Source organism: Peromyscus leucopus, chromosome 1 (assembly GCF_004664715.2).
Source record: "Peromyscus leucopus breed LL Stock chromosome 1, UCI_PerLeu_2.1, whole genome shotgun sequence".
Classification (NCBI taxonomy): domain Eukaryota; kingdom Metazoa; phylum Chordata; class Mammalia; order Rodentia; family Cricetidae; genus Peromyscus; species Peromyscus leucopus.
The window spans coordinates 121,742,177-121,767,550 of NC_051063.1; the positions used below are offsets into that span (position 1 = coordinate 121,742,177).

Sequence of the window (25,374 nt, forward strand, 5' to 3'; positions counted from 1 at the left end):
GGATGACTGGAAACGTGGCTAGTGCCAGAGAAGGAACAGATGTTCAATTTTATTTAAAAATGTGAATAGCCACACTATGGCTGAGCATTGGAGACGACTGGTACTGCTGAGGAACTGAATTTTCAATGTCACTGGATTTTAACCAATGTTATTTAAGCAGCTTCATACTGTCCCATAGCTTCACAAAGCAGTGTTTGCAGTGCTGAACAGCACAGGGCTCAAGCCTAATCTGGCACAAGTTCAGAAAGCGCCACTCCACACGGCACTGGGTTCCTTTCTGTCCTGTCAGCTATAAGCTGGCATGGACTGGCTCTGCTGGGCAATCTTGCCACTGCCAATTCACATTCCAGCTTTGGGGTACTCTCCCTCTCTCTGCATGTGGGTGTGTACATGCATGGACAAACACATTATATTGGTTTTCTGAAGTCTCAGAAGGATGCCTTCCCTGGTAAATTTATTCCAGAAGGAAACTGAATTCTGACAATTCATCCCAGATTCTTTCTGTTTCCAACATTTTATAGATATGGTCCAAGTATATTATTTTATGTCTTTTGATAAATTTGAAAACTCAATAAATGGATTCTTTAAATGAAAATGATATTCAAATAGATTTTAGCATATAGAACCCCAAACAGACTATAATGTATATAAGGAAAAAAGGAATGATAAAAGGTAACCTTCACTAGAGCTATAGCTGTACCAGCAAGGGTTTTCTCCTTCAAGGATTAGCTACTTCAAGTCTACATGTCTGCTCCAGGGTACTCAAGACAGATGCCTACCAGACAGTGTACCAATTAAAAATTACTCTGATGCTAAAACTTGAGAGTATATGCAAATGAAACTATAGTGCAACCTCACCAAATAACTCAGATGGAAAAGAGAGATAAAACAATGAAAAGTATTAAGAAGTCATGTACATTTTGTTTTGTGATGGTTACTTACTACACTGAGCCATTATGCCAAGTGCTTGAAGAAGGTGTTATTCCTTAATAGACACTAATAAAAGCCTCTTTGTGTAGAAGAGAAAACCAGGGAAGTATATATATTATCCAAGCAGCTGGAGAGTGGAGAATCTAGGAGCTGAGTCTTGGTCTGACTTTAGAGTTCACCCTCTCTACCATTACAGTGCAGTAAAAGTTGTGTTTTAACAGCATGTTAAAGCAAAAATTTACAGCACCAAGTTATTTTGATCATAGGTCATGTAAAATTAATTTGTATGAGGTCCATTAATATAATTAAAATTATAATATCATACAATATATGCTAAAATGTCAAAGTAATCTATACAATCACTATTTAAAATGATGAGCATTCAATACTCATTCTTTGTTTAAAAAAGCATTTAGAAATCTTAGAAATAATAAATGAATCTTAAAAATAAATCTTAGAAATAGAAAATGGCCGTGGGCTGGCTCTAAATAGCTAATCCAGTCTTTCCTTAAGGATGTGGTTCTTCCCACTGTGAGGGTCTAGTATGCTACTGCACCAATTCTAGCGAGTCCTTCTCGCTGTGCGGAGCTCGGGTGCACCAGTGGACACGTGGACCTGAGCAGTCTATGCTGCTATCAGTGTTGGCGCTTGCCAGGCATAAGTTCGCTCCTTTGCATGCAGGTTTAAGAGCTACTGAGATAGCACTATTGAAAACCCAAACCATTCTTTGTTTCGTGCATTGGACGAAAAAGCCAAATTCATGTTAGAGCTCCTTGACTATTTATGAAAATCATTTACTGAGATTTACAATTTCATGTGGCTAGGTAACAATTTGCTGGCACTTTGACCAAAACAAAACAACAAACAAAATCCCAATCAGAATCATGATAAAATTCCTTGTTTTAAGAATTCTTACGGGCTTTATAAAGTGACTTATTTTCACTGAGGTTTAATAAACATGTCATACAAGGAGGCCGATCAGATGAATGCCTTGTAGCAGAGAAGACTTCAAATGGTTTGAATTCAGCAGTTAACTGTTGGAGGGCGGGTGGGTAGAAAGATAATAAAATTACTGTTAGTGTTTCTTTTCTTAAGAAAAAACCCTGTGAATTCCAGCCTTATTTGAGGTAAGTCTCCAAGCTTGTGATCAACATAAATCCTTACACTGTTTTAAAAATGGTTTTTAATTTTTTTTAATTTGCAGGTTTTAAAAAGAGGTTTACTATTTACCTATGTTTATGTGTGTGTACCCATGTGAGTTTATGTGCATCATGTGTGTGCAGGTGACCAAGAAGGCCAGAGGGCACCAGATTCCTGGAGCTGTGAGCTGCCCGAAGGTTGGTGCTAGGCCTGGAATCTGGGTCCTCTGTAAGAGCAGCAGGTGATCTTAACTGTTGAGCCATCTGTCCAGTTTACAGCTGAGTTCTTCAAAACAACAAAATGGGCCTGGAAACAGCTCAGCTGGTAAAGCACTTGCTGGGTAAGCATAGGACCTGAAGTGGATTCTTAGAACCCACATGGAAAAGAAAAGCCAGTGTAGTGATTTGTGCTTGTAATCTTCGTGCTGAGGAGGAAGGCAGCTGGATTCCTGGGGCTTGCTGGACAGTCAGTTAAATCTAGTTGGGATGCTCAGTATCTGAGGAATGATATCCAAGGCCTCTATCCAATGTACACTCACGTATCCAAGGTATGTGAATGTATCCAAGGTACACTCATGTGCACCTCCCAACCCAAATATACATACAAAATAATAAAATGGAAGCACAAATACTAAAGTAAATAAATAAATAGAAAAATCACAGGAATGGGAAGTTGGTTTTACAACTATTAGAGAATATATGTTTATGTACTTCAAGAAAGCCAATTGCAAAGCTATTGAAACGGAGGCCACATCAGTAACATTATATTGGTACCTTTTATTATAAAGTAACACAAAAGCAAAGAACTACTTTGGATTTCTGAGGTTCCAAGAAGTCTGCTATAGAAATTGCTCATATGATTAAAGCCATTCCATGCTGTGGAGGGAAGAATGCGGCTGCTAAACCCACAAGGCACCAGGAGCAGAGGCTCTGTTAAACCTGGCAGTGCAGAGCCTGCTGTTAATTATAGAGATAGATAGATAGACAGACAGATAGGTAATTTATTATAAATTTATAAAATCTATCTATGTATCTATGTCTCTCTCTCTCTCTCTCTCTCTAGGTAGACAGACAGACAGATAGACAAAAAGGAACAGTAGGCTTCTACCATACCTGTGACAGTGCTTCCAGTAGGTTCCTACTCCATCTGCTTTGTACCTAAGATCTGGATACTAAGAACGGACAATTCCTCTGGCTTAGGGTCAACAGCTGACACCTCACCTCTCCCCCTTCTGTATACAAACTACAGATAGGTAAAAAAGTTGAACCAAGAGGCATGCCCTATGAAAACTAAAAAACATCCTAGGCCATAAACGTTCTTAATGAAATTGTGAAATGCAGTAGTCACAAAGACCAGTACACAAAGAATCTACTGATTTGTAATCATTTGGCTCAACGTGAACATCCATATAAATAATAGCCCAAGCTAAAAGACAGTTTCTGAAGCCATAAGGAGACACCTCCCCATCTCTTCCAAATCCCTCACAGGCAACCATTACCTTTTATTGTAACCTGCCCCGCCCTTCTGCTTTTACTATTTAAATGTAAACACCTATACTCTACAGTTTAATTATGTGCATACAAGTGTATGGTGTGCACATGGACACCAAAGACCAACAATGGGTGACTCCCTCAGTCAATTTCCACTTTAACTAGTGACAGCCTAGGTAGGTGGCACATGCCTGTAGTTCCAGATGCTGAGGAGGAGGAAGATTGCCGGAGGCTGAGAGTTTCAGGCCACCCCAGGTCATGCAGTGAGGCCCCTCCTAGAACAAAAATGTCATCAAGAGCACCCATTCTCGATAAACATTTGCCCAGCTTTGCTGCACAGAGAGATAGGGAAGGGCCTGTCTTCCTAAGAGACAACCCAACCGGACTCCAACAGTGTACCAACTCCTGCTCCCACTAGTTGCGTGGCAAGTGCATCACTCTTCATTTCCTCCACCACTTGAGAATGTCTTTAAAAACTCCGAACACTAGTGGGTACATAGAAGTATCTCACTTTGTGTGCCTGTGGTGCACGTGTGTGTACAGGTATGTGTGCATACATGTGCTGGCTAGAACACAACTTGGCTCTTGTTCGACAGAGGCTATCTTCCTTGTTTTGAGATAGGGTCTCTCATTTGTCTGGTATTCACCAAGTAGATTAAGCCCCAAAGATCGGCCTGTTGCCCCCTCCCTACCAACCAGGTTACAAGTGAGCGCCAGCAATGGGTCAAGGATTACATTCAGGTCCTCAGGCTTGCAAGGCAAACCTTGCCCAACGGTGATCCAAGCCCCTCACCTCAGTTTTGATTTGCATTTTATCAAGTGCTGACTGGCTCTATACATCTTCCTGTTGTGATGTGCGTGTTAGTGTTAGTAACACTTTCTTTTGGGTTGCGGCTTCTCTCAGTTTTAGGTGTTCCTTAGGACATAAGGCTCACATGCTGTAGGTATTACAAAGGTTAGAACACACTGGTGCTTGCTTTTACTCTATAGACTTTGTTGAGGATTAAATCTTCACTGTCACTTGTGTCTTTAACATCCAATTTTAGAAGCACAGTCTTGCTTAGGTCTTATACATATTCCCTTCTTGTATCTCCTAGACGGTAGAAAGTTTTCAGTCTTTACACTTTTACCTACAACCTACCTGAATATTAAATAAGAGTGCCCCCCCCCCCTCTGGATATCTACTAGGCAGTACTACTTACTGGAAAATCTGTCCTTTCCGCATCCTGGTTTTGGGGTTTCTACTCAACAGTCCACCATCTCTGTGGTCAACATCACACACAGTCTTACTTCCTGTTCCTTTAAAGAAAGACTGATTTCCAGTTCTCTAGCACAGTGAGAACACCCACCTGGGAGTTCTTCTTTGGTTATTATTAACCCTTTACATTTGTACACAAATTTTAAAATCAGCTTGAGAAGTCTTACACACATGAGAGACCCAGGCCTCAGCAGAATTGTAGCCATAGCAAAAAGGCCTGAACAGGATGCCCTGCTACTCAACTGCCCCTGATCTTTGGTCCTAGCTACCTAGAGAGAGGAGAGACAGAGAGGAGAGGAGAGAGAGGGAAAGGGAGAGGAGAGAGGAGAGGAGAGGGAGACTGGGGGGGGGGGATTGAAATTAAAGAGAGGAACTCTTCACCCATCAAGGAAGGGCCAATGAGAAGCCATGAACACCTCACCTATAGGGAAGGACCAATCAGAAGCAGACAAACAACTCCAGGTGTCCCTCTGATGAAACTAAAATGTTGCAATTCCCTAGACCCAAAAGAGCCAATCAGCTCAGTCCAGGTACTTCTAACCAGGGCTTGAGTGAATGCCAGGTCTGTAACTAGGCAGTCTTGGAGTCCCCCAAGCCTCCCCCCTTGTCTAGTCACTGTACAAACCCTCGCCCAGTGTTGCTCAGGGTCTCTCCTGCTCTGCTGCTGTGTCAGTTGGACGAGAGGCCCAAGTTAACTTGTATTAAAGACTCTTTGTTTTTGCATTGGACTCGGTCTTTTGGGGATCCAGACTTTAGGCACAACACACATGGGACTGGGGAGTAAATGGACAATATACATCCTTCAAAGTCATGTGCCAGGGGACATACTCCTCAATCAGCCCCTACCCAACAGACCATTCAGTATAATTCCTTCTTATGACTCTGACTTGTCACAGGGCACTGGGACACTGCAGACTGCCATGGCCCTTTGCCAACACCACTTGTTATGTTCCTTGGAGTTCAAAAGCAGAACCTGCCAGTCACAAAGCACTGCCTGACTGAGCTGATGCACCCATCCACCATCCCCTACGGGACTTGCACCCCGCCTAGCTGACTCCTCTGCTGACTACCTTTACAGAAGGAGGAGGGAGATTCCTTTCTTCTGGGATCCAGGTGACCTCTGGGTTCTGACAGGGAAACACTGGACTTGAGGTTATTCATGTCACAGGAAACCTCCTGACATGACGGGAATTATTTTGTTTGTCTTGAGGGAGTGGGTGGTCAGCCATACTTTAGTCTAATAGTTAAGGACCACTTCAGAATTTCTCTGGGCTTGACAGGCACTACAACACATATCTGTAATCCTATTACCAGGGAGGCTGAGGCAGGAGGATTGTGACTTCAAGGTTAGCCTGCATTCTATATAGGGAAACTCTACTTTAAAAAAAAAAATGAATGAATAAATGAATAAATGAATAAATAAATAAATAAATAAAGGAGAGAGAGGACTTCGTGGTATTTTAATAAAGCGGCATATACTTTTTCAAAAGATTTATTAGTTTTCATTGTTCAAATTCAATATAAGATAAATTATCTTTAGTTTTTGGATAATAGTATTTTCTAGGAATGTTTATATATTTATATTTATTGAAATTACTCAATACTATGTTAATAGTATGTTTCTAGAAAGTTAATTTCTTTCATAAAACATATTTGGGTTTTTCCCTCCAGAAGTGAGAAAGAATCTACAGTGAAAATCATGAGGTATAAACACTAAGGAAAGGTATAAACCCAGAAGTACTAAAACAAGCTTCAAGCTTAAGGAGTAAGTATTTTTCAAAAAAAGGAAGAGTGAGCAGCCTGAAACTGTGAGAGGATCCAATGTGGACTTTACCTTGGCAGATGGAGGGTGAAGGGAGAGGGGGAGATAACCTAATTCACAAACAGGAAACAACATTTCTAAAGCTTTGTGAGGAACTCTGAGTCTAGGCCACACCACCCTGAAGGGCCGGGCCTGCTATGGGAGTGCCTGGATGGGAGGAACCCTCGGGGAACTGGTGTTATTTGGAGGGTACTGGATCTCATGATTTGGATCTCATGTATCCACTCAAATGGAACTTCAGTGACTCTAAGAAAATGGTGACAGGGGATGGAAATCTACCTTCCAGTTTTGTGTGGACCATGGCTGTACAGACACAGAAAAAGGAAAAAGAACCCTGGCATTCTCCAGGGAAGAAGACATGAGAGACCTCCATCTGGAAGGAGACCCTGCCTCATCCTGGACACCACACACACTGCCACCACAGTCCATGGTTATCTGAGGGGCAGCTGCAGTGAGCTCCTACCGCTGTCAGTCTGTGGGGTCAATGGGCGGGCGAGGTGCCACACACAGGGACCACATGCTCTATGCAGACATAGTCAGAACAACCACTTAGAGTTATCTAAGTTATCAATATTATCATGACAGAAACTTTTATATCTTTTTTTTTTTTTTTTTTTGAGACAGGGTTTCTCTGTATAACAACAGTCCTGACTGTCCTGGAACTTGCTCTGTAGACCACGTTGGCCTTGAACTCATAGAGATCCACCTGCCTCTGCCGCCCGAGTGCTGGGATTAAAGGCTTGTGCCACCACCACAAGCTTTGATGACAGAAAATTTAAAAATAAAAGGAAAAAGGGCTATGCAAGAAAATTCTCACTGCTTTCATCAGCAAACACAGAACACATATTACAACAACTGACGCAGTCACATGTAAGGGTGACAAAGTGTGGGTCAACCAGCGCTTTCAGACACGACGTTGGTCACAGCGTGCTTCCGAGTTAGCAGTCACAGCTGCACAAGTCTGTCTCGGGCAGACTCGCGGAGCTCAGCACAGATCGCTGTAGACACGAGAATACCTACAGACCGAGTGGGCTTATGAACCTGAATGCTCATAGCCGTTATTCCTGCATATCACCCAGTAATCTGTACTCTTCTGTGCTTTCCTTATTTTTCCAAAAAACATACATTATCAACAAAACAAAGAAGAAAACCATTTTTTATAAAAAGTGACTTGGTATGCTCATATAATGACTTATATATGACCTTCACAGAGAAATTTCCATCAGATTTACATTGTAGAGTCCACAAGAAGTCTATCCTAATCACAGCCTGTATTTATAAAGTAAGATTTTTGTTGCTTTGATATGTGCTTAAAATATAATACATATATGAAAATGTTTTATGGCTTAAGCTAAATGCAAAACTTTTCAAGTGTATGAAATTCATGTCAGTTTCCAGCTATTAAAATTTAAATTTATGATTCAATAGCAGTTTTATATCCGAATTGAGGGCAAGGCATTTCTCTCCCAAAATAAAGCACAGTCTTAGTTTGACCTGTTTGGAAAACATTAAAACATCTCATTGGTTTTAGAATTATCACTTCTCCATCTCTAGCATTTTAATCTGACCTTTCTCTTAAGTCATCCAAACATCGCTGAAGGTGGACCTCCCCGGCTGTGACCAAAACATGCTCTCCTGTTTCCTGAATTAAAATCTGGACACAGGGATCAGCTTGGTTTAACAGCTTCATTCCTTTCACAAGCTGAGGCATTTCACCTAGATGACAAAATGAAACAAATTAACAATGACATACCAACCACCGTGATCTAGAAACAATGGCTGTGGCCACTGACAGGAGTGTTTCATTGAAGTAAGTGCCTAGGTCACAGTGGTGTGAAGAAATTACCTTCTTGTAATGGACTTGTAAGACAGACGGACAGCTAGGACAAGACTCACACAGGCTGATCTTTAAGACACCAAAGGTGACTCACATGGCTTAGATCTCTGTATCAAATTCTTAGTAGATACAAACTATCATCACCATGCCTGTGAATGCACCTCTGCCTCATTAGTAACACATGTATTACAGACCTAGAAATAGAGCAATACTTCCTCAAATAGTACATATAAAATTAAGACAGATACACAAAGCATTTAGGATGACGTTTGAGAACTTCTACAACTTCATACTAAATAATTTGTAAGTCGGGCTTGGTGACACAGACCTACAACCCCAGCTACTCAGAGGGCTGACGCAGGACAATCTCCATTCAAGGACAGCCTTTAGTGAGACTGTCTCAAAATAAAACTAGTAACAGGCTTGGTTAGAGGTGTATTTTCAGTGGCAGCTTGCCTGTTTACTGTGCACAAGGCCCCGAGTTGGACTCCTAGCACTAAAAGAAACAAAGCGAAGCAAGGCAAACCTATTTGTGAAAGCACTTGGTAGAACCCTGGGGTTCAGGATCTGCAGCCACCAGAACTGTACCCTTCCACATTCCACCCTGTGTGTGTGCCTGGTACAGAACTGCTCCTGCCCAACAGCGCATGGAGTGGAGGGCACCGATGGGGTCTGAGATCTGCGTTTGGGATTTGCTTTTTCATTCCTACATACTCAGCTGCTACTCTGCCTCCAAGGCAGGCCAGGGCGAGTCTCTTGATGCTGTGTAAAAATTCTGAGGGCATTCTTACACAGTATTGCTCTGATTCAACATTTTACTTCACAGTTCTTCAGTGTCCAACTTCCAACACACAAAAGCGCAGGAGCCTTCTGCAAGGCAGAAAAGCCTTACGGAAGTTTGCTAATTAAAGGACAGGGAGAGACTATAAGAACTTCAATGCTGATTTATTTTTGAACTGAAGTTCTAAAAATAACTACCACTATTTATAGTGTTAAGATGCCAGGCAAGCATTTCAGAATCAGGCCTCATAGACGGAGTGGACAGATTAATGCTCTCATTGTGTACACGAGGAAACAGCTGGAGAAAGTGAAGCAACCTGTGTCCAAAGTGAAGAGCCACGACGTGACAGAACCTGCTTCTGAAGCTGCTTGGCCAGCCTTAGAGCCTAGGCTCTGTCCATAGACTTCATGGCCCCACAGAGCAGTGGGCTGTAACCCACCCCGGGTACAGGGAATCCCAGTGGGCACCCTCTCATGCTCCTGTCACCATTTCGTGGCTTCCCTTTGCTTATCTAGTAGGTTTGACAGTGCTGGCTTGACCGCCAGAGAACCTGAAATCTAGCTCAAAGGACTGCTCCACAGACACTGGGACACTCACAGCACAGGAAACCAGCACTAACAGGAAGAAGACAAAGCTTGTCTTTAGCTTTCCATCAGCTGAACGACAACGTCCAACCGATACACACTTGTCTCGGTTCCTGCACTTAGCTCTGTCTCTAAGCCAAAGGCAACAGTTTAGGAATAAGGGAAGAAGAGAGTTTTAGAATCAAATTTGAGACTTGGAGACAACACTGAAATCAGGGATTTGAAAATGTTTCTGGTAGCCATTCTCTGGCCAAAATCAATACAAATACCTCATACGTTAACCCTTTAAAGTCTGTAGAGTGATTTTCTTCCCTTATTTTAAAAATTTTATGAATGGACAGTTCACTCATGACACAGAAATAGACATTAAGGAATGTAAGAGGAGGAGGTGACACCAGGAAAAGTAGACATTTATTTTCTGCATTTCATCAAGAACTCGGTGTAAGTGGTAAATGTCCTAAAATAAACATCATGCTTCAGTGCAGACTGTCGGGGAGGCACTTCTTCACAACAATTACTAAAACTAAGGGTTGCAACATGGAGCCCAGGAGACACCGCTGAACAGTTACGGCACAATGTGCCAAGTCAGGAGTTCAAAAATCATGAAGCCAGCCTTGTAGGTGATGCCTTGGCCTCCTGATACTCAGCTCCACGACGGCGCTCTCTCACAGTGAGAGTGACATCTGACAACAGAACACTGTGGAGGTGGTGATGGTGACTGCCCAAGCTAGCTCTGGACACAGTCAGTCACTGTGTTCTGCTGCACTTGAGAACCAAGTGCAAGGGCTCTGTGGAGGCCCGAGGGCTGAACTCCAGCCAACATTTGAGCCCATGTAAACAAGTCTTGAAAGCATCATCAACATGCAGGTGGCTGTAACCCAAAATTTGTACAAAAGCCACTGGTTGGAGACTCTTAAGCTCAACTATCTCCAAATTCCTGACCAAAATGACAGATACATGATTAGTGTTTCAGACTATTAAATTTTGGATTATCTTGCTATGTAGTATTAGATAATTAATATAACTACAAACCACAATTACAAATAGTATGCATATGTTAAAAAACCCATAAAAGTATAGTTACTTTATTTCTCAATTTTTAAAATAATTTCTAATTTTGGTGTTTCATGATATATACAAAACATTAACAGAAAAAACCTGGAAGCCCTATTTCAGCTAAGGAGACTTTCTTAAATTTCTCCTCTGTCTCTGAGGCAGAAGTGTGAATCCTGAATACAGAACTTATTAACTATATAACCTTGAACAAGTTAGCTTCTATTTTATGAGCACATGTGTGTATTTGTGCACATGAGTGCAAGAGCCTTCACAGTCCAGAAGTGGACACTGAATTCCCTGAAGTGGAACTGTTGTGAGCAACTTGCCATGGGTGCTGGAAAATGAACATGTGTCTTCGGCAAGAGAAGAATATAATCTTAATTGATGAGCCATCTCTACAGTAGCAATTTCTTTCTATTTTTAGTTTTAAAACTTTTCTAGTCAAATTTGACATTAAAAATCAATGTTAAATTGGCATTAGACTGTTGGGAAACACATGATTAATGAGAATAATGGAAACAGTGATGGCCTGGGGACACTTGTGGGTGTCTGTTGAGTTCTGAGTAGCCCTGTGTGTAGGGAGCAGAGGCTGGCCAGCAGGACCTCCTAACCCCAGCTTGGGAAATCCAAGAAGAAAAGTGAGAGAACAAATGGGTGTGGTTCTCTTTGACGGAGAGAGTGGCTCGGTTCTGGACGAATCCAGTTTATTATGAAAAAGATGAGAGGTCCCCAAGTGAAGAGCTGTGTACAGGAATGAGAGCGGGTCCTCCAGGCCTTCCCTGGCAGTGTTAGTGGGATCTTGCGAGACTGTGGGCCCACGGACAAAGGGGTTATGGCTCCAGGATAAGCGTAAGACAGCGGAGCCAAGCACAGACGGAGTCCGCGCACTCTGAGGACTCACAGCATGGGGACAGCGTGAAGGAGAGGTTCTTAGACACTCTGAAGATGAAACGAGAAGCTGGACAGACAGAGTGCAACACTCAGAAACGGAAATACACAAACGGGCACTGCACTGATACAGTCAAGGAACAAGGCGTCTCAGCAGGAACAGCCTATCTTATGAGAAAACAGCAACATTCTTCAAAAAATTATAATGAGAATGGTGTGCCCCTTTCAAAGGTTTCAATTTAGGTTTTAGAAGCTCAGAGAAATTTAGGGAAATGCACTTTGGCCTCCAGGTGGATGACTGTAAATAATTCTCTTTAACTACATTTTTTAGACAGAGTCAAGGAAATTAATGTCATTCAGAGCACACCACGGACAGGAAAGAAGCCAGGTTTTGGGTAGGATCCTTCATGTCTGGGAGCATGTGGGGCAGCTCACAGCCACCTGTAACTCATTCCAGGGATGATGCTGTCTTCTGGCCTCTTCAGGCATCCCCACACACGTGCATGTACACCAATAGACACACTTACACACAAATAAAAGAAATAAATCTAAAAAAGGGGGGATTAGTAAATATCTGATAATTTAAGAAGTTCTAATATATTAATAGCCAATTTCTAACAGGCTGTTTGGGGTATCACTCTGTGCTATGCTATCCAGGCTAAATCAAAGGGCAGCAGAAACAGCTTCTGGGACCCAGGGACACGAGCAGCTAATTCTATGCCTTAAAACTTGGAGGGAGAAGAAGTTCTCAGATCTCAGATCTAGGGAGAGGAAGGTAAGGAGGCCATCAAGTCCTTTAGCAGAGAACTGCCTTTCACACACTTGCTCTATGCTTCCTTAAGGGAGGGTCTGTAGCATCTTCATTGGCCATTACTAGCTACCAGGAAGAGCTAGATCATAGAGGGGCAAATAAATACGCACATTAAAATGGTGAGGCAAGCTAGGTGTGGTGGCGCATGCTTTTAATCCCAGCACTCAGGAGACAAAGGCAGGTAGACCTCTGAGTCTGAAGCCAGCCTGGTTCCATAGTAAATTCCAGGCCACAGCGAGTTCCAAGGCAGCCAGAGCTATGTAGAGAGACCCCATCTCAAAAGCGAAACAGCAAACAGAACAGCAACAAACCCATGCCAGTACCATAGGCTTCTATAAGCAGGGCCCTCTTACTTGGGTGCTTTGGTTCCACAGCGACTCTCACAATCGGGGTGGCTTCAAAGTTGAGTGGAATGAACGGAGGGCAGGAGGGCAGACTGCACAGAGTGGCAGATTTTAGAACAAAGTCCTGGAGGCCTCCAATGCCTGCAGAGAGAGAAACAGCCATGGGATCAATACAGATGACCGAGTCTGAACTTATACTAGGAAAATAACAGCACAGACCTAGGACACACCTAATACACTACCAAAGTGACAAGGAATGAAGTAGGCATCCATGGTTTGCTCATTTTTAAACTAGGTAATATTCTCTTGTCAAAAATGCACAAGTTCTGGATGGGTGTGGTGGCACACACCATTAATCCCAGCATTTTGGGGGCAGAGGCAGCCAGATCTCTGTGAGTTTCAGGCCAGCCAGATCTACAGAGTAAGTTCCAAACTAGCCAAGGCTAATATAGTAAGACTGTGTTCCAAAAATCAATCAAACAAACAAAAAACCCACAGAAATTTGCTAGTTTTTCTTTTTCAGATAAACACGTCACGTTAGATCAGGTTTGGTGGAAGCGTATCTACTTTGATAACAGAAATGATCACTTCTAGGTTTTGTGCGTGTGTATTTTGTATGTACATGTTCACGTGGCCACGTGTATATATGCCTGGGGAGGTGTGCATGCACACGTGGGTGTACGTTCATGGAGGCCAGAGGCAGACTTCAAGTATCTCCTTCAATTGCGTTCTGCCTTGTTTTCTAAGACAGGGTCTCTCGTTGAATTCAAAGTTCACCAACTGGCTAGACTGGCTGGCCATGGACCCAGGGATGTGTCTGTGTCCTGTTCCCCAGTGCTGGGGTCACATTGGGGCTCTTATGTGGATGCTGGGGACCCGAACTCAGTTCCTCATGCTTGTACAGCAGACACTTTCCAGACTCAGCCACCTCTCCAGACCCCATTTCTAGATATTTTGTCTGAAAACAACAATTATTTCAAGTTATAGTTGGTAGTCTCTCTTAAAATATATATTAATTTAATGAATATGAATCTCTGCTAAAATAACCATTTTGCTAAACATATTTACATATGGATAAAGGGAATTCAGAAATCTATAGTATGGCATGGCTACTGAGTATTTAACCCCCTAGCTATTCTGAATTCTACTTCAGGTTTAAAGAGACTTCAGTCTTCCCTCTCTAGGCTCCTGAATGATGGCTGCATGAGACTCTGAAGGGTACATATGTTCTCTGGATAGATGGGAGTAAAGAGAGCATTTTACGAAGAGATGGAACGACACTCTGACCTCACATCCAGAATCAGAGTGGACAGTATTTAGAACAATTAGAACATGCACAAGGATCATTTGGGAGCCATTATGTTGAAATAAAAAAGACTGAGAAGCCTAAGTGGGAAGGAGATTGTCCAGTCTAGTACAGTAGCCCGTCTGGGAGAGGTGACCCGAGGCAAGAGTTCTGGACACACACCGGAATGACAGCTTACAGGACTCTCCCTGTCTGACCACACCAGAGGAAACTTGCCTTTGATGTGCCAGACAGAGAGCATTCAGATTCACCACCTCATGAAGCCTTCCAAGTGCAAGGGAGAAAGCGTTCATTCTACCAAGAGCAAGTCTGCTGCTCCATCTGTACACATCTCTGCACTCCAGCATACCTGTTTGGTAAAGTCTGCATTCCTTAACACTAACACTGCACCCATTGGCCCAGCGCGCAGAAGTCTGCCTGGCTGCAGCTTCCTGTTTGTCTCCCTGGTATCAGGACCTAACTGATTCTGGAGCTGGCCAACTCTCCAGCAGGGCTACTAGAAATAGCCTCATCTCCAGTGAGGCTAGGCTTCAGGAAAAGCCCATAGTAAATATTCTCTTTCAGACTTCATTCATCTTCCGTCTGACCTCTGACAGTGGCACTTCCTTCCTGCACACACAGCACACGGTTTCACTGGAGGACAAATGCTGCTCTTTCCTCTACATCAGAAGGGATACGAGCTGCAGATGGTCAGTGAATCTGAACACTAGCTCTCTGACTTCTGGTTTACATTTTGCTCTTCCAGCAACCGAATCCACTCTTGCTATTTAGATCTGCTCAGACCCGCTGGCATGACAAGAATTCCCCCAAACAGAAAAGAGTCAAGGCAAAGAATTCAAAGCTAGGAAATGATCCGAAGGGCCTAAGACCTTTGCTAGCTGTATTACAGGTTACCTACTGTATTTATTCTAAAATATAATTTAAAGACATAGGAAAAGGACCATTGAGGTTATCTGGGCAAATCACAGTAGAATGACTTAACATCTCTTTGAGAATTTCTTCATAGGATACAGGGCAATAGTGACTGTGCAGCTTGGTTTTATACTAAACACAATTTGAAACAAAATTTTTGCCTTAAAAATAATGCCATCGAATTCAGTTCTGAAAAAGACAGAAAAGTGCAAACATATTATCTAATATCCTCACATCCTCACACTGCTGCTATTTCCTCTCCCACCTCCCCTCCCTGTGTTCTCCTCTTAGGCACTCACCTTTACTCTATTATAACATTCAATAATCTTTTTTCCCTTAAATCATGACCTTTTTTTTTTTTTTTACTTCAATCATTTCAGTCAACAGTATAATAATTAGCCAGACATGGAATGCCCACACTCAGGAGGCTGAAGCAGGATGATTATGAATTGGAGTCAATTTGTGCTATACAAAACTCAAACCTTGCTGTTCCCTTCAACTAGGACTTGGAGGGGAGGGGCATACTCCCAAGGAATCATTTTAAAATTTCTGAATTAGGAAGAGATTAGTTCCATGTGAAAAATCCCAACTGATGGTGGACATCATTTTTAGTCACTATATTTATTTTTTTTTTCTTTAAAAAGGTACAGAAAAGCCAGATTAAGGAATATGTCGATAAAAGCAGTTTATGGAGCAGAAGAATTTCAGCTTCGTTTTTGTTGTTTTGTTTTGTTTTTTTTGTAACCAACTGAAGGTAAATGAGTGTGCATGCTAGCATGCCTCAGACAGGATGACAGTTACCAGAACCAAGTAAATGCTGAGTTCTTCAGTGGAGAACAGAGGCCCTGGCTAGGCTCTATATCATTCATTTGATTCTGTTAAGTCAAATATTAATATTTTGTAATGTTAGCAGGCCATTTTTTTTTCCAGGCTGTCCCTAATATCCCCCTTTAAGAAGTAGCTCAGACATAAACAATACATAAAACATACATCAAAAGACCTGTTAGCAATATTTTGCAGAGACTGAGAAGTGGGTTGGCGTTCTGTTCCGTGGGCTGAGTCACTCCAGCACCAGGTTGCCCTGCAGGCAGGAAGATGGCAAAGCTACCACTAAATGCTAACACTGCTTTCCGGGGACCAGCCAGTCAGCTGTCTGGACAGAAAACAGCATTACCATCTTACGGAAAACGTACGTTTGTAAAGCACTACTCCCTGGTAAAAGAAAAGTGTTACTGGGATTACAATATCTTGGAAAATATGTAACGTTTTGGCTAGCAGATGCTCCCTAAGGTTTAACATTATCACAGTTAACCCCCCACCCCTCAGCCTGCCCTTCCAACTATGGTTGGGCCCAAATCAATGGATTCTGTAAACTGTGGAAAAGCAGATTTGCAATTAGCCTCGGGTCCGTTCAAGCACCTGGAGCCACGTTGGACAGGACGTGGGGAATTTTCTGTTTTTCAGTACAGATGCCTGAAGATGTGGGATGCTGTGTCCTTGGTTGTGCAAGGCTACATTCTGTCCTATGTGTCATTAGGTACTCAAGGACCCAATACATCTGTGCCCAGCTTACGCTCCAGTTCTACTTCCTTGTCACTCAGACCCAGCAGTTTTAAAGAGTGTTAGGGAACCCACACTTTCCAACTCTCATTGAGAAGGTGGGGAAGACCAGGAACGTAAACATGCCTTTTCCAAGCCTGCTTCGCCAGCACTGCCAAGGTTGATGGGTCGAGACTAGCTAAGGTGTTCAGAAGACTGCTTGGCCTGTTAGGTGTGCTAAGCAGGCCATGAAATCAACAGCCTGTCAGCCTCCTCATGGCCCTAGAGAAAAGTCTTGCAACAATGACATCATCATGTCATTTTCTTTTTTCCTTCTCGTAGGAACAAATAAGCTAAAAATAGTTCTTAAGTGGGTTACACTCAGAACTGGAGGCCCTTTCCTCAGAAGAGAATAACGAGAAAACTAACACCGTAAAGAATCATAAATTTGTAATTAATAAATTTTGGTGTATTTAATTAATTCTGGTGTATTTAAGAATAGGGAGCAAACTGCCCATCGAGGTAAAAGAGTTATAACCATATCACCATAGGGTCTCAGTTTATGCCCGAGATGTGGTCACGGGGAGCCAGCTCACTCCACTCCTGTGGAAACACACTGACCCAATGGAGTTTGGCTAACACAAGCAGGCACAGGAGATGAGGACTCCAGCAGGGGAAGAGTCTGAAGCGGTCAGCACCCGAGTGCTGCCTGGTAATGTGTCCAAGGCAAATGAGAGGGCGCCTCAAAGAAGCCTCCCTCTGTCTTCCCCTGTTACACCAGGACAGATGAGAGATGCACAGGCTAGCCCAGGAAAACAAGCAGCATGCACTTCAGTAAGACATTTGAAACGATGTTTTCTACCAGAGCGAAACAGCTGTGAAGCCCCAGCCAGCACAGAGAGACACCCTAGTCCTAACAGTCCCAACACTCAGGGCAGGGCACAGCAGAGAGCACAGGCTGGAGGTAGGAGAGACAGGTGACCAAGGGGCTGAACTTCACAGCAGGGATGCTAGTCTTTGGTGTGAAGGTTGTGGATGTGGTAGACTACAGCTGGATTAGGGACCTAGGGACCAAGGTGGGACTGTCCCCGGATCAGGGACCCAAGCAGGGCTGTCCTCAGATTAGGGAATGAGGTGGGGCTGTCCCTGGATTAGGGACTGAGGTGGGACTGTCCCTGGATCAGGGACTCAAGCAGGGCTGTCCCCAGATTAGGGAATGAGGTGGGGCTGTCTGGATTAGGGACTGAGGTGGGGCTGTCCCTGGATTAGGGATGGAGGTGGGACTGTCCCTGGATTAGGGACTGAGGTGGGACTGTCCCCGGATTAGGGACTGAGGTGGGACTGTCCCTGGATTAGGGACTGAGGTGGGGCTGTCCCTGGATTAGGGACTGAGGTGGGGCTGTCCCTGGATTAGGGACTGAGGTGGGGCTGTCCCTGGATTAGGGACTGAGGTGGGGCTGTCCCTGGATTAGGGACTGAGGTAGGACTGTCCCTGGATTAGGGACTGAGGTGGGGCTGTCCCTGGATTAGGGAATGAGGTGGGGCTGTCCCTGGATTAGGGAATGAGGTGGGCTGTCCCTGGATTAGGGACTGAGGTGGGACTGTCCCTGGATTAGGGACAGATGCGGGACTGTCCCTGGATTAGGGACTGAGGTGGGGCTGTCCCTGGATTAGGGACTGAGGTGGGACTGTCCCTGGATTAGGGACAGATGCGGGACTGTCCCTGGATTAGGGACTGAGGTGGGGCTGTCCCTGGATTAGGGACTGAGGTGGGACTGTCCCTGGATTAGGGATGGAGGCAGGGCTGTCCTTTGTGGTGATTTGTGAGAGGCTGGAAAGATGAAAGGGAGGAAACCAGGACAAATCAGCTTCTGCCGTGGGCAGGAAAGGGAAGTGTTACAGTCATAGCCTTCTTTTAGGTGTGTGATTTCTTATTACTATTTACATTATTCATTGTGTAATGAACCTTTTAGCTCTATCTCCCCTTCTCTAAATATTTTTTTTCTGTATTTCGTGTTTGAGGTTTTTCTATTTGGTGTACAAGCTTCAAAGCTTAGAAAGTTCTGTTCAAATAACTGATTAATAATCATTCGAATTCCCCCAGTCTTCCAACAACATGAGTTCTAAGGGCAGGGATCCAAAGCAGGCACTACATAATGATTCTCCAAGAACTGAATGAATGTGAGCACTTCCTGTCCTCACAGAGCTTAAGAATTGATGGGACAAAGGCAGGGAAAAGAACTACAGTACAGTATGACCACTGTTCCAAGAAGGCAAGTGCATTCTGTTTACAGAAAAGAGAAATCACAAGGTTCTAGGCTTCCTTGAGAAACTGAAATAAAGAGATAAGGAGACAGTCGTGCAGAGTGCGTGGGAGGGTGTTCTGAAGAGCTGAAATGGCACCATTGTGGGCCCAAGGGAGAATACAAGGTCCTTATTGACAGACTCGGCGTGGAGCTTAAAGCAGGACTGAAGAGCCGTTTCACCCCAGTGTTCCCACTTCTCCGGGACCCTGCAAATGCTATCGGTTCTCTTCTCTAGTCCACATGTGTGCTTGTTATGTGTGATGTGGAATCAGGGGATTTGAATCTAATTACGGCTCTAACCTTGGGCAATAAATGAAGCAGCGGCAGTGATAATTATAAAGGTCACAGTGGCCACTGCTGTGCTAAGCGGCAAGCTCATCAGATTCTGAATCTACATTTGGGATATGAATTGACCTGTATTAGTCAATCACATGGATACACCAAAGAGTTAACTACAACGAATAACAGACTTGCATTCATAATCCCACCCATCCATGGGCTCTGGGCTCTGTCCCACTGACCTAAACTTACATTTTGCATGGGACACACTGGTTTAGATACTAGTCTTCAGGGTGAGTTTCAAATGGAACGGTTTAAATAAACGGAGGAACATACGCAGGTCAGCACACAAGAAGCATAAACAAAATAATGCTGCACATTTGTCTAAAGGCAAAACTTAAGGAGGGAAGAGAAGAAGAAAGGAAGGAGAGAGAGGAGGGAAAAGGATGGAGAAAAGACATAGGGTTTTTTTAAGTCAGAAAAACATAACCCGACTCCTTCTGCCTTTAAAACTCAAATATTTCCAAATGGCAAGAGGAAATGAGTTCCTTCTGGATGAAATGGCGACTTCAGCTCAGGTACAAAATGATCCTGACCAAAATAGTCAAAGAAACAGAAAGTCAGGGAAAAGCTGAATGAACAGGTGAAACCAGAGAAGGGCATGTCCAGCTGTGAGCTATTTCTGTTCACCGTGGACCAGATTAAAGACGGCTGAAGGGGCAGCACACGACCCTGTTCAGGACAAAGTGGCGCGACTGGGGGGGGGGCACAGATGCACAGACAGCCCAGCGACAGTGGTCGTCAGATGCAGCATCAGTGGAGAAGAACGAGAGACCGACACAGACCAGCAAGCACAAGTATGTGGACGGCACGTCCAAGGTGGCAGACAGGAGGGCCTGGTCGGCAAGCGGCAGTGAGACAATAAGCTGATGAAACAGAAAAAAAATACCACTGTCACACACGCTGAAAAAGAAAATTTCCTATGGATCACAGATGAAATGTGAAACAACAAAAACTGGAACACTTAAATCCCAAAGACTCCACAACACTAGAGCCATAAACCTCAGTAACTTGTAAGAAACACACTTTGTAACAAAAGATACAAAACCAAAGCGACAAAAATGACTCTGGTATCAAAGAGTCGAAGATGCAAGCGCTAAGTGCTAGTGTAAATCAAGGATTCCTGAAAAGTAACAGGGATAGAGACGAAGAATATAGGCATATCTACAAAAAGATTCCAAAGAGGAAGAGCCCTGGCTGTTAAAAACCAAAAAACACCCCCAAGTCTTAATCTCATTAAACAACACAATATAAATTAAAACAAGACACCATTTCACATCTATGTTAGTGGTACAGAAGAACCAAGTTCTGGTAGCTTTGTGTATTTAAAAAGTGGGTTTTATGTATTATAGATGGGTCTAAAGGTTGTTACAAGTGTTACTAGCATTTAGTAGGCTGGGCCAGGACCTCATAATGTGTACAAATGTCCTACACAAAGGAGTCCGTCCTTTATATGCATGATTTGTGGGTTCTGTGCTGGATAACTAGTCAACAGCAATCTGAGCTTAAATCTAATTTCATTTCAATAGCAAAGGCGGTTGTGGTGATATTTTATTTGTGCTGAAATGTGGTGATATTTTATTTGTATTTTAATAAATAAAGCATGCCTGGAGATCAAGGGGAAAAAAGGCCAGATATTTTTAAGTAAACATAGAAGTCAGGCAGTGGGAGCACACGCCCTCATTCTAATTACTTGGCAGGCAGGGTCTCTGTGTGTTCAAGGACACACTAGGGAACAAAGCCAAGCCTGGTGACACACGCCTTTAATCCCAGTGCCAACCATAGAGACCTGGAGGTCTCTACTGACAGATAGAAAGTGAGGTAGCTGGGCTAAGATAGCCAAAGAGAGGGCAGAACAGCAAGGCAATAAAGGTGTGGGTAGACAGGCTGTAGCTCTCTGGGAAAGCTACGGCGGCAGTGTGGGGAGTTAAGCTTAGCTGGTGGCCCTCACTATTTCCCTGATCTCTAAGGCTTTCACCCCTATATTTGGCTCTGTGTTTCTTATTTAATAAGACCATTTAGAAATTCGTCTACAGGTGGTTGCTTTCTTTTCTTTTTACAGTTAAATATACACTAAAATTTTAAGAATGGAATTACTACGTAAATCAGAGGAAGAATGAACCCATTGTGAAAACAAAATATTCAACATCTTACCAACAGGCACTCAATTCCATACATTCTATCCAACTGCATTTGTTACTGTGACGTAAACACCATGTGAATTAATCATATGAATTAATCACACCTCTGAGACAGTCACAAATAATCTTTACATTCCAAAGGGCAATTCACTTTATTGAAGATTACTTCCTGTTTGTCCTTATGACTAAATTATTACACTGTTGTGAAAATTAGGTAGGCAGGCAGATTATTTTGTCTTTGAATTTTGTTTCCAGGAAGAAAGGTGATGTTAGATTAGCTATTAAAATAAGGTTTGGATTGATGGGGTTAAAAAAACATTGCCCTAGTAAAGCATCCACATGTTCAAAGGTCTTCACTTTTCTAACAGCAAAAATCTGAAAGCAAGATGACTAGATCGTGGAGGCCTGCCATCTTCGCAACATTTCCAAGGGGTTCAAGGCCAGCCTGGGCAAATCAGTGATACCCTGTGTGGTGGTCTGAGTGAGAATGGCCCCATAGACTCATATATTTGGATGCTTAGCCACCGGGGAGTGGCACTATTTGAAAGGAGTAGAAGGATCAGGGGTTGTGGCCTTGTTGGAAGAAGTGTGTCACTAGGGGTGGGCTTTAAGGATTCAAAAGCCCACACCAGGCCATGCTCTATCTCTGCTTATGGATCAGGGATGTAGCTCTCAGCTCCTTCTCTAGCACAGTGCTTGCCTGTCGCCATGCTTTCTGCCATGATGATAATGGATTTAGCCTCTGAAACTGTAAGCAAGTCTCCAATTAAATGCTTTCTTTTTTATAAGAGTTGCCATGGTCATGGTGTCTCCTCACAGCAATAGAACAATGACTACGACAGAAGTTGGTACTAAGGGCCAGGGTACTGCCATGACAGGCCTGACCATGCTGCTTGTTGGAGGAATATAGAAGACATTGGGACTTTGGACTAGAAAAGTGGTTGCATACTTTAAGCAGGGCTTAGTTGGTTATCCTAGTAGGAGTATTAGAAGACAGTGCTGAAGGTAACTTGAACTGTGGGGATCCAGCTCAAGAAGTTTCAGAGGGAAGGAATATTAATAAGTGGCTTAGAGATCCTTCTTGTGGTATTTTGGCGAAGAACTGACTGCTTTTTGCCTTTGTCCTAAAAATCTGCTGAGGCTAAATTGACGAGTTTTAGATTAATGCCACTGGCAGAGGAGATTTCAAGACAGCCTAGTGTTGACTCTGTCACGTTATTAGTAATACTCTTCTACAGATCTGTAATGAAAAGAAGAAAGCTAGGCAAAGAGAATACAAAATGCACAGTTCGAGGGGAAAAGGAGCACAGGGAAGTGTAATGAAGCTGAGTCCAGTGCTCAAAGAGTTACAAAGTTTAAAGAAAAGCCTGATGCTAAATGAAATAAAGGGAGTGGTGACCTCAGGGCAAGCCCCCACCCAGCGATGCTTCCAACATGTGAAAAAGAACTAAAGAACAGCTCAAGCAGTAAAAGAAGGCATCTGCAGCAGAAAGCTGAGGAGGGCCGAGTTCTGGAGCAGAACTTGGCAGCTTTGGCCACATAGTTCTGGCTTTAGAGTCAAGAATACAAGAAAGAGGTTGTAGAATTTCCCTCACAGCTAAGGAAATAAAGAAAGACAGGGAGTGAGGCTGGGGCTTGTGCCGGGTGTTTCTGCATGGAGACTCAGAGAGGCCTATGTATGAAGCTGTGAAGGGGAAGCCTAGATTGCCCTGGAAACCCCAAGATGTTGAAGATGTCAGAGTCATAGGACACATACCAAGGACAGCAGCTAACAGGATGTGGAACCAGCCCAGGAGAGAGAAGTATATTGCAGTTAACAAAGCTGAAAGGAGCTGGCGATATGAAGAATACTTTGATATCAGACATAGAGAAGCAGAATTTGAGTGTGCCCTGCTGAGTTTCAGTCTTGTTTTGGTCCAGTATTTCCTCACTATGCTCCCTTTCCTCCCTTTTGGAATGGTAATGCATATTCTGTGCCATTGTCTTTTGGAAGTATGTGACTCACTTTTTGGTTTTGATTTTATAGGGCAAGAGACTGCCATGAGTCTCAGAAGAGACTTTGGACTTTTAAATAGTGTTGAGATGGTGAATGATTAGGAGGACTTTTGAAGTTGGACTGAATGCAATTTGCATCATGAATAGACTACAAGCCTTTGGGGCCAGGGAATGGAATGTGGTAGTTTGAATAAGAATAGACAATAGAGGCTCATATTATTTGAATGCTCAGTTACCAGAAAGTGGCACTATTTGAGAAGGATTAGGAAGTATGGCCTCGTTGGAGGAAGGGTGTAACTGGGGCTTTGAGGTTTCAAAAGCTCACATTAAGGGCAGGCTCTCTCTCTCTCTCTCTCTCTCTCTCTCTCTCTCTCTCTCTCTCTCTCTCTCTCTCTCTCTCTCCTCTCTCTCTCTGCTGGTGGATCAGGATGTAGCTCTCAGCTACTTCTCCAGTACTACCTGCTGCCATGATCTCTGCCATGATGGCAATGGACTAAACCTCTGAAACTGTAAGCATGCCTGTAATTAAATGCTTTCTTTTATAAGAGTTGCCTTGATCATGATGCCTCTTCATAGCAACAGAACACTGACTAAGACACCCTGTGACTAAATACTTAAGCAAGAAGACTAGAGATCTAGCTTGGGTGAGCATTTGCCTAACACATGCAGGTCTTACACTGCATTCCTGGTGCTGAGGAAAAACAACACCCACAAACCTGAAAGCCACTTTCCATAACTGTTAACAGAAGAACAGAAAAATTACGTTATAAATTCAGACAATGGAATCAACATGGGTGGGAAAAAAATCCCTGAAGGTGGGCATGGTGGTACATGCTTATAGTCCTAATACTGCAGAGCCCGAGCCAGACAGAGGACCATGAACTAGTAGATATAGAACAGCCTAGGCTACAGAGTGAGTCCCTTTCTCAGAGAACCAAATTAACTTCCCCCACATCCACCAAGGTAAAGCAACAAGAAACAGCATAAGAAAAATGTTGCACAAGTCACAAACAGTATCTATTATTCAAAGTTTAAAAATTCACTCTGTATGTATCTATGCGTTCTCCTACAGACACCTTTAAAGCAGGGGAGTGGAAACTACACGCAGCCTCAAAACAGGGACATGCTGGGGCAGCTGGGAGCTCTGGAGGAGCCGGGAGAGACACAACAAAGGCTCCTCAGGTGACCACCCAATAGTAAGAGAAGAAGGGATACAATTACAGGAAAACGTCCAAATCAGTTAAACCTGGATGAGTACGTGGGTGTTCACTGGACTATTCACCACTTAAAGGACTCCAAATTTTAAAATGTTGATAACGATCTTAACTGCCTTTTTATATTTTCCATATTTCTGTACCTTGTAAACTTTTGGGTTTTTTGTTTTGAGTTCACTAAGATGTGTATCTCTTGGGAGCTGAGGAGATATCTCAGGATGTAAAGTGCTGCCTTCCAAGCATGAGGACTTGAGTACAATCCCCAGAAAGCATGTGAAAATGCTGGATGTGGAAGTGTGTTCTGTAATCCCAGTGCTGGGGAAGGAGACAGGAGGATTCCTGGGCTCACTGGTCATCAAGTATAGCCTAATTACTGACGGCTAGGCCAATGGAAAAGAGTCTGTCTCAAAGGAGGCAGGCAGCAATTCTGAGAATGTCACTCAAGGCTCTCCTCCACCCTCTACACTGTACATAGACATGTGCTGCCCCCCACACAGACATGTGCTGCCCCACATACATAGACATGTGCTGCCCCCCCACAGACATGTGCTGCCCCCACAATAGACATGTGCTGCCCCCCCCCCACAGGCATGTGCTGTCCCCCACACAGACATGTGCTTACCCACATACATGCACAGAAACACACCCGAAGTGCAGCTTTCATGTTTTAAAATGCACATA

General features: G+C 43.5%; 1 protein-coding gene across 1 annotated transcript in view; it reads right to left on the bottom strand.

The window, feature by feature from the left end:
* Positions 1 to 25,374, bottom strand: part of Efl1 (elongation factor like GTPase 1) — a 123,783-nt gene that overhangs the window by 17,488 nt on the left and 80,921 nt on the right. The window contains exons 16-17 of the mRNA XM_028873811.2: positions 12,951 to 13,082; positions 8,209 to 8,356 (exon numbers count right to left, since the gene is read on the bottom strand). Of these exons, the coding sequence (XP_028729644.1) occupies positions 8,209 to 8,356; positions 12,951 to 13,082 (280 nt within the window). The remainder of the gene's footprint in view (positions 1 to 8,208; positions 8,357 to 12,950; positions 13,083 to 25,374) is intronic.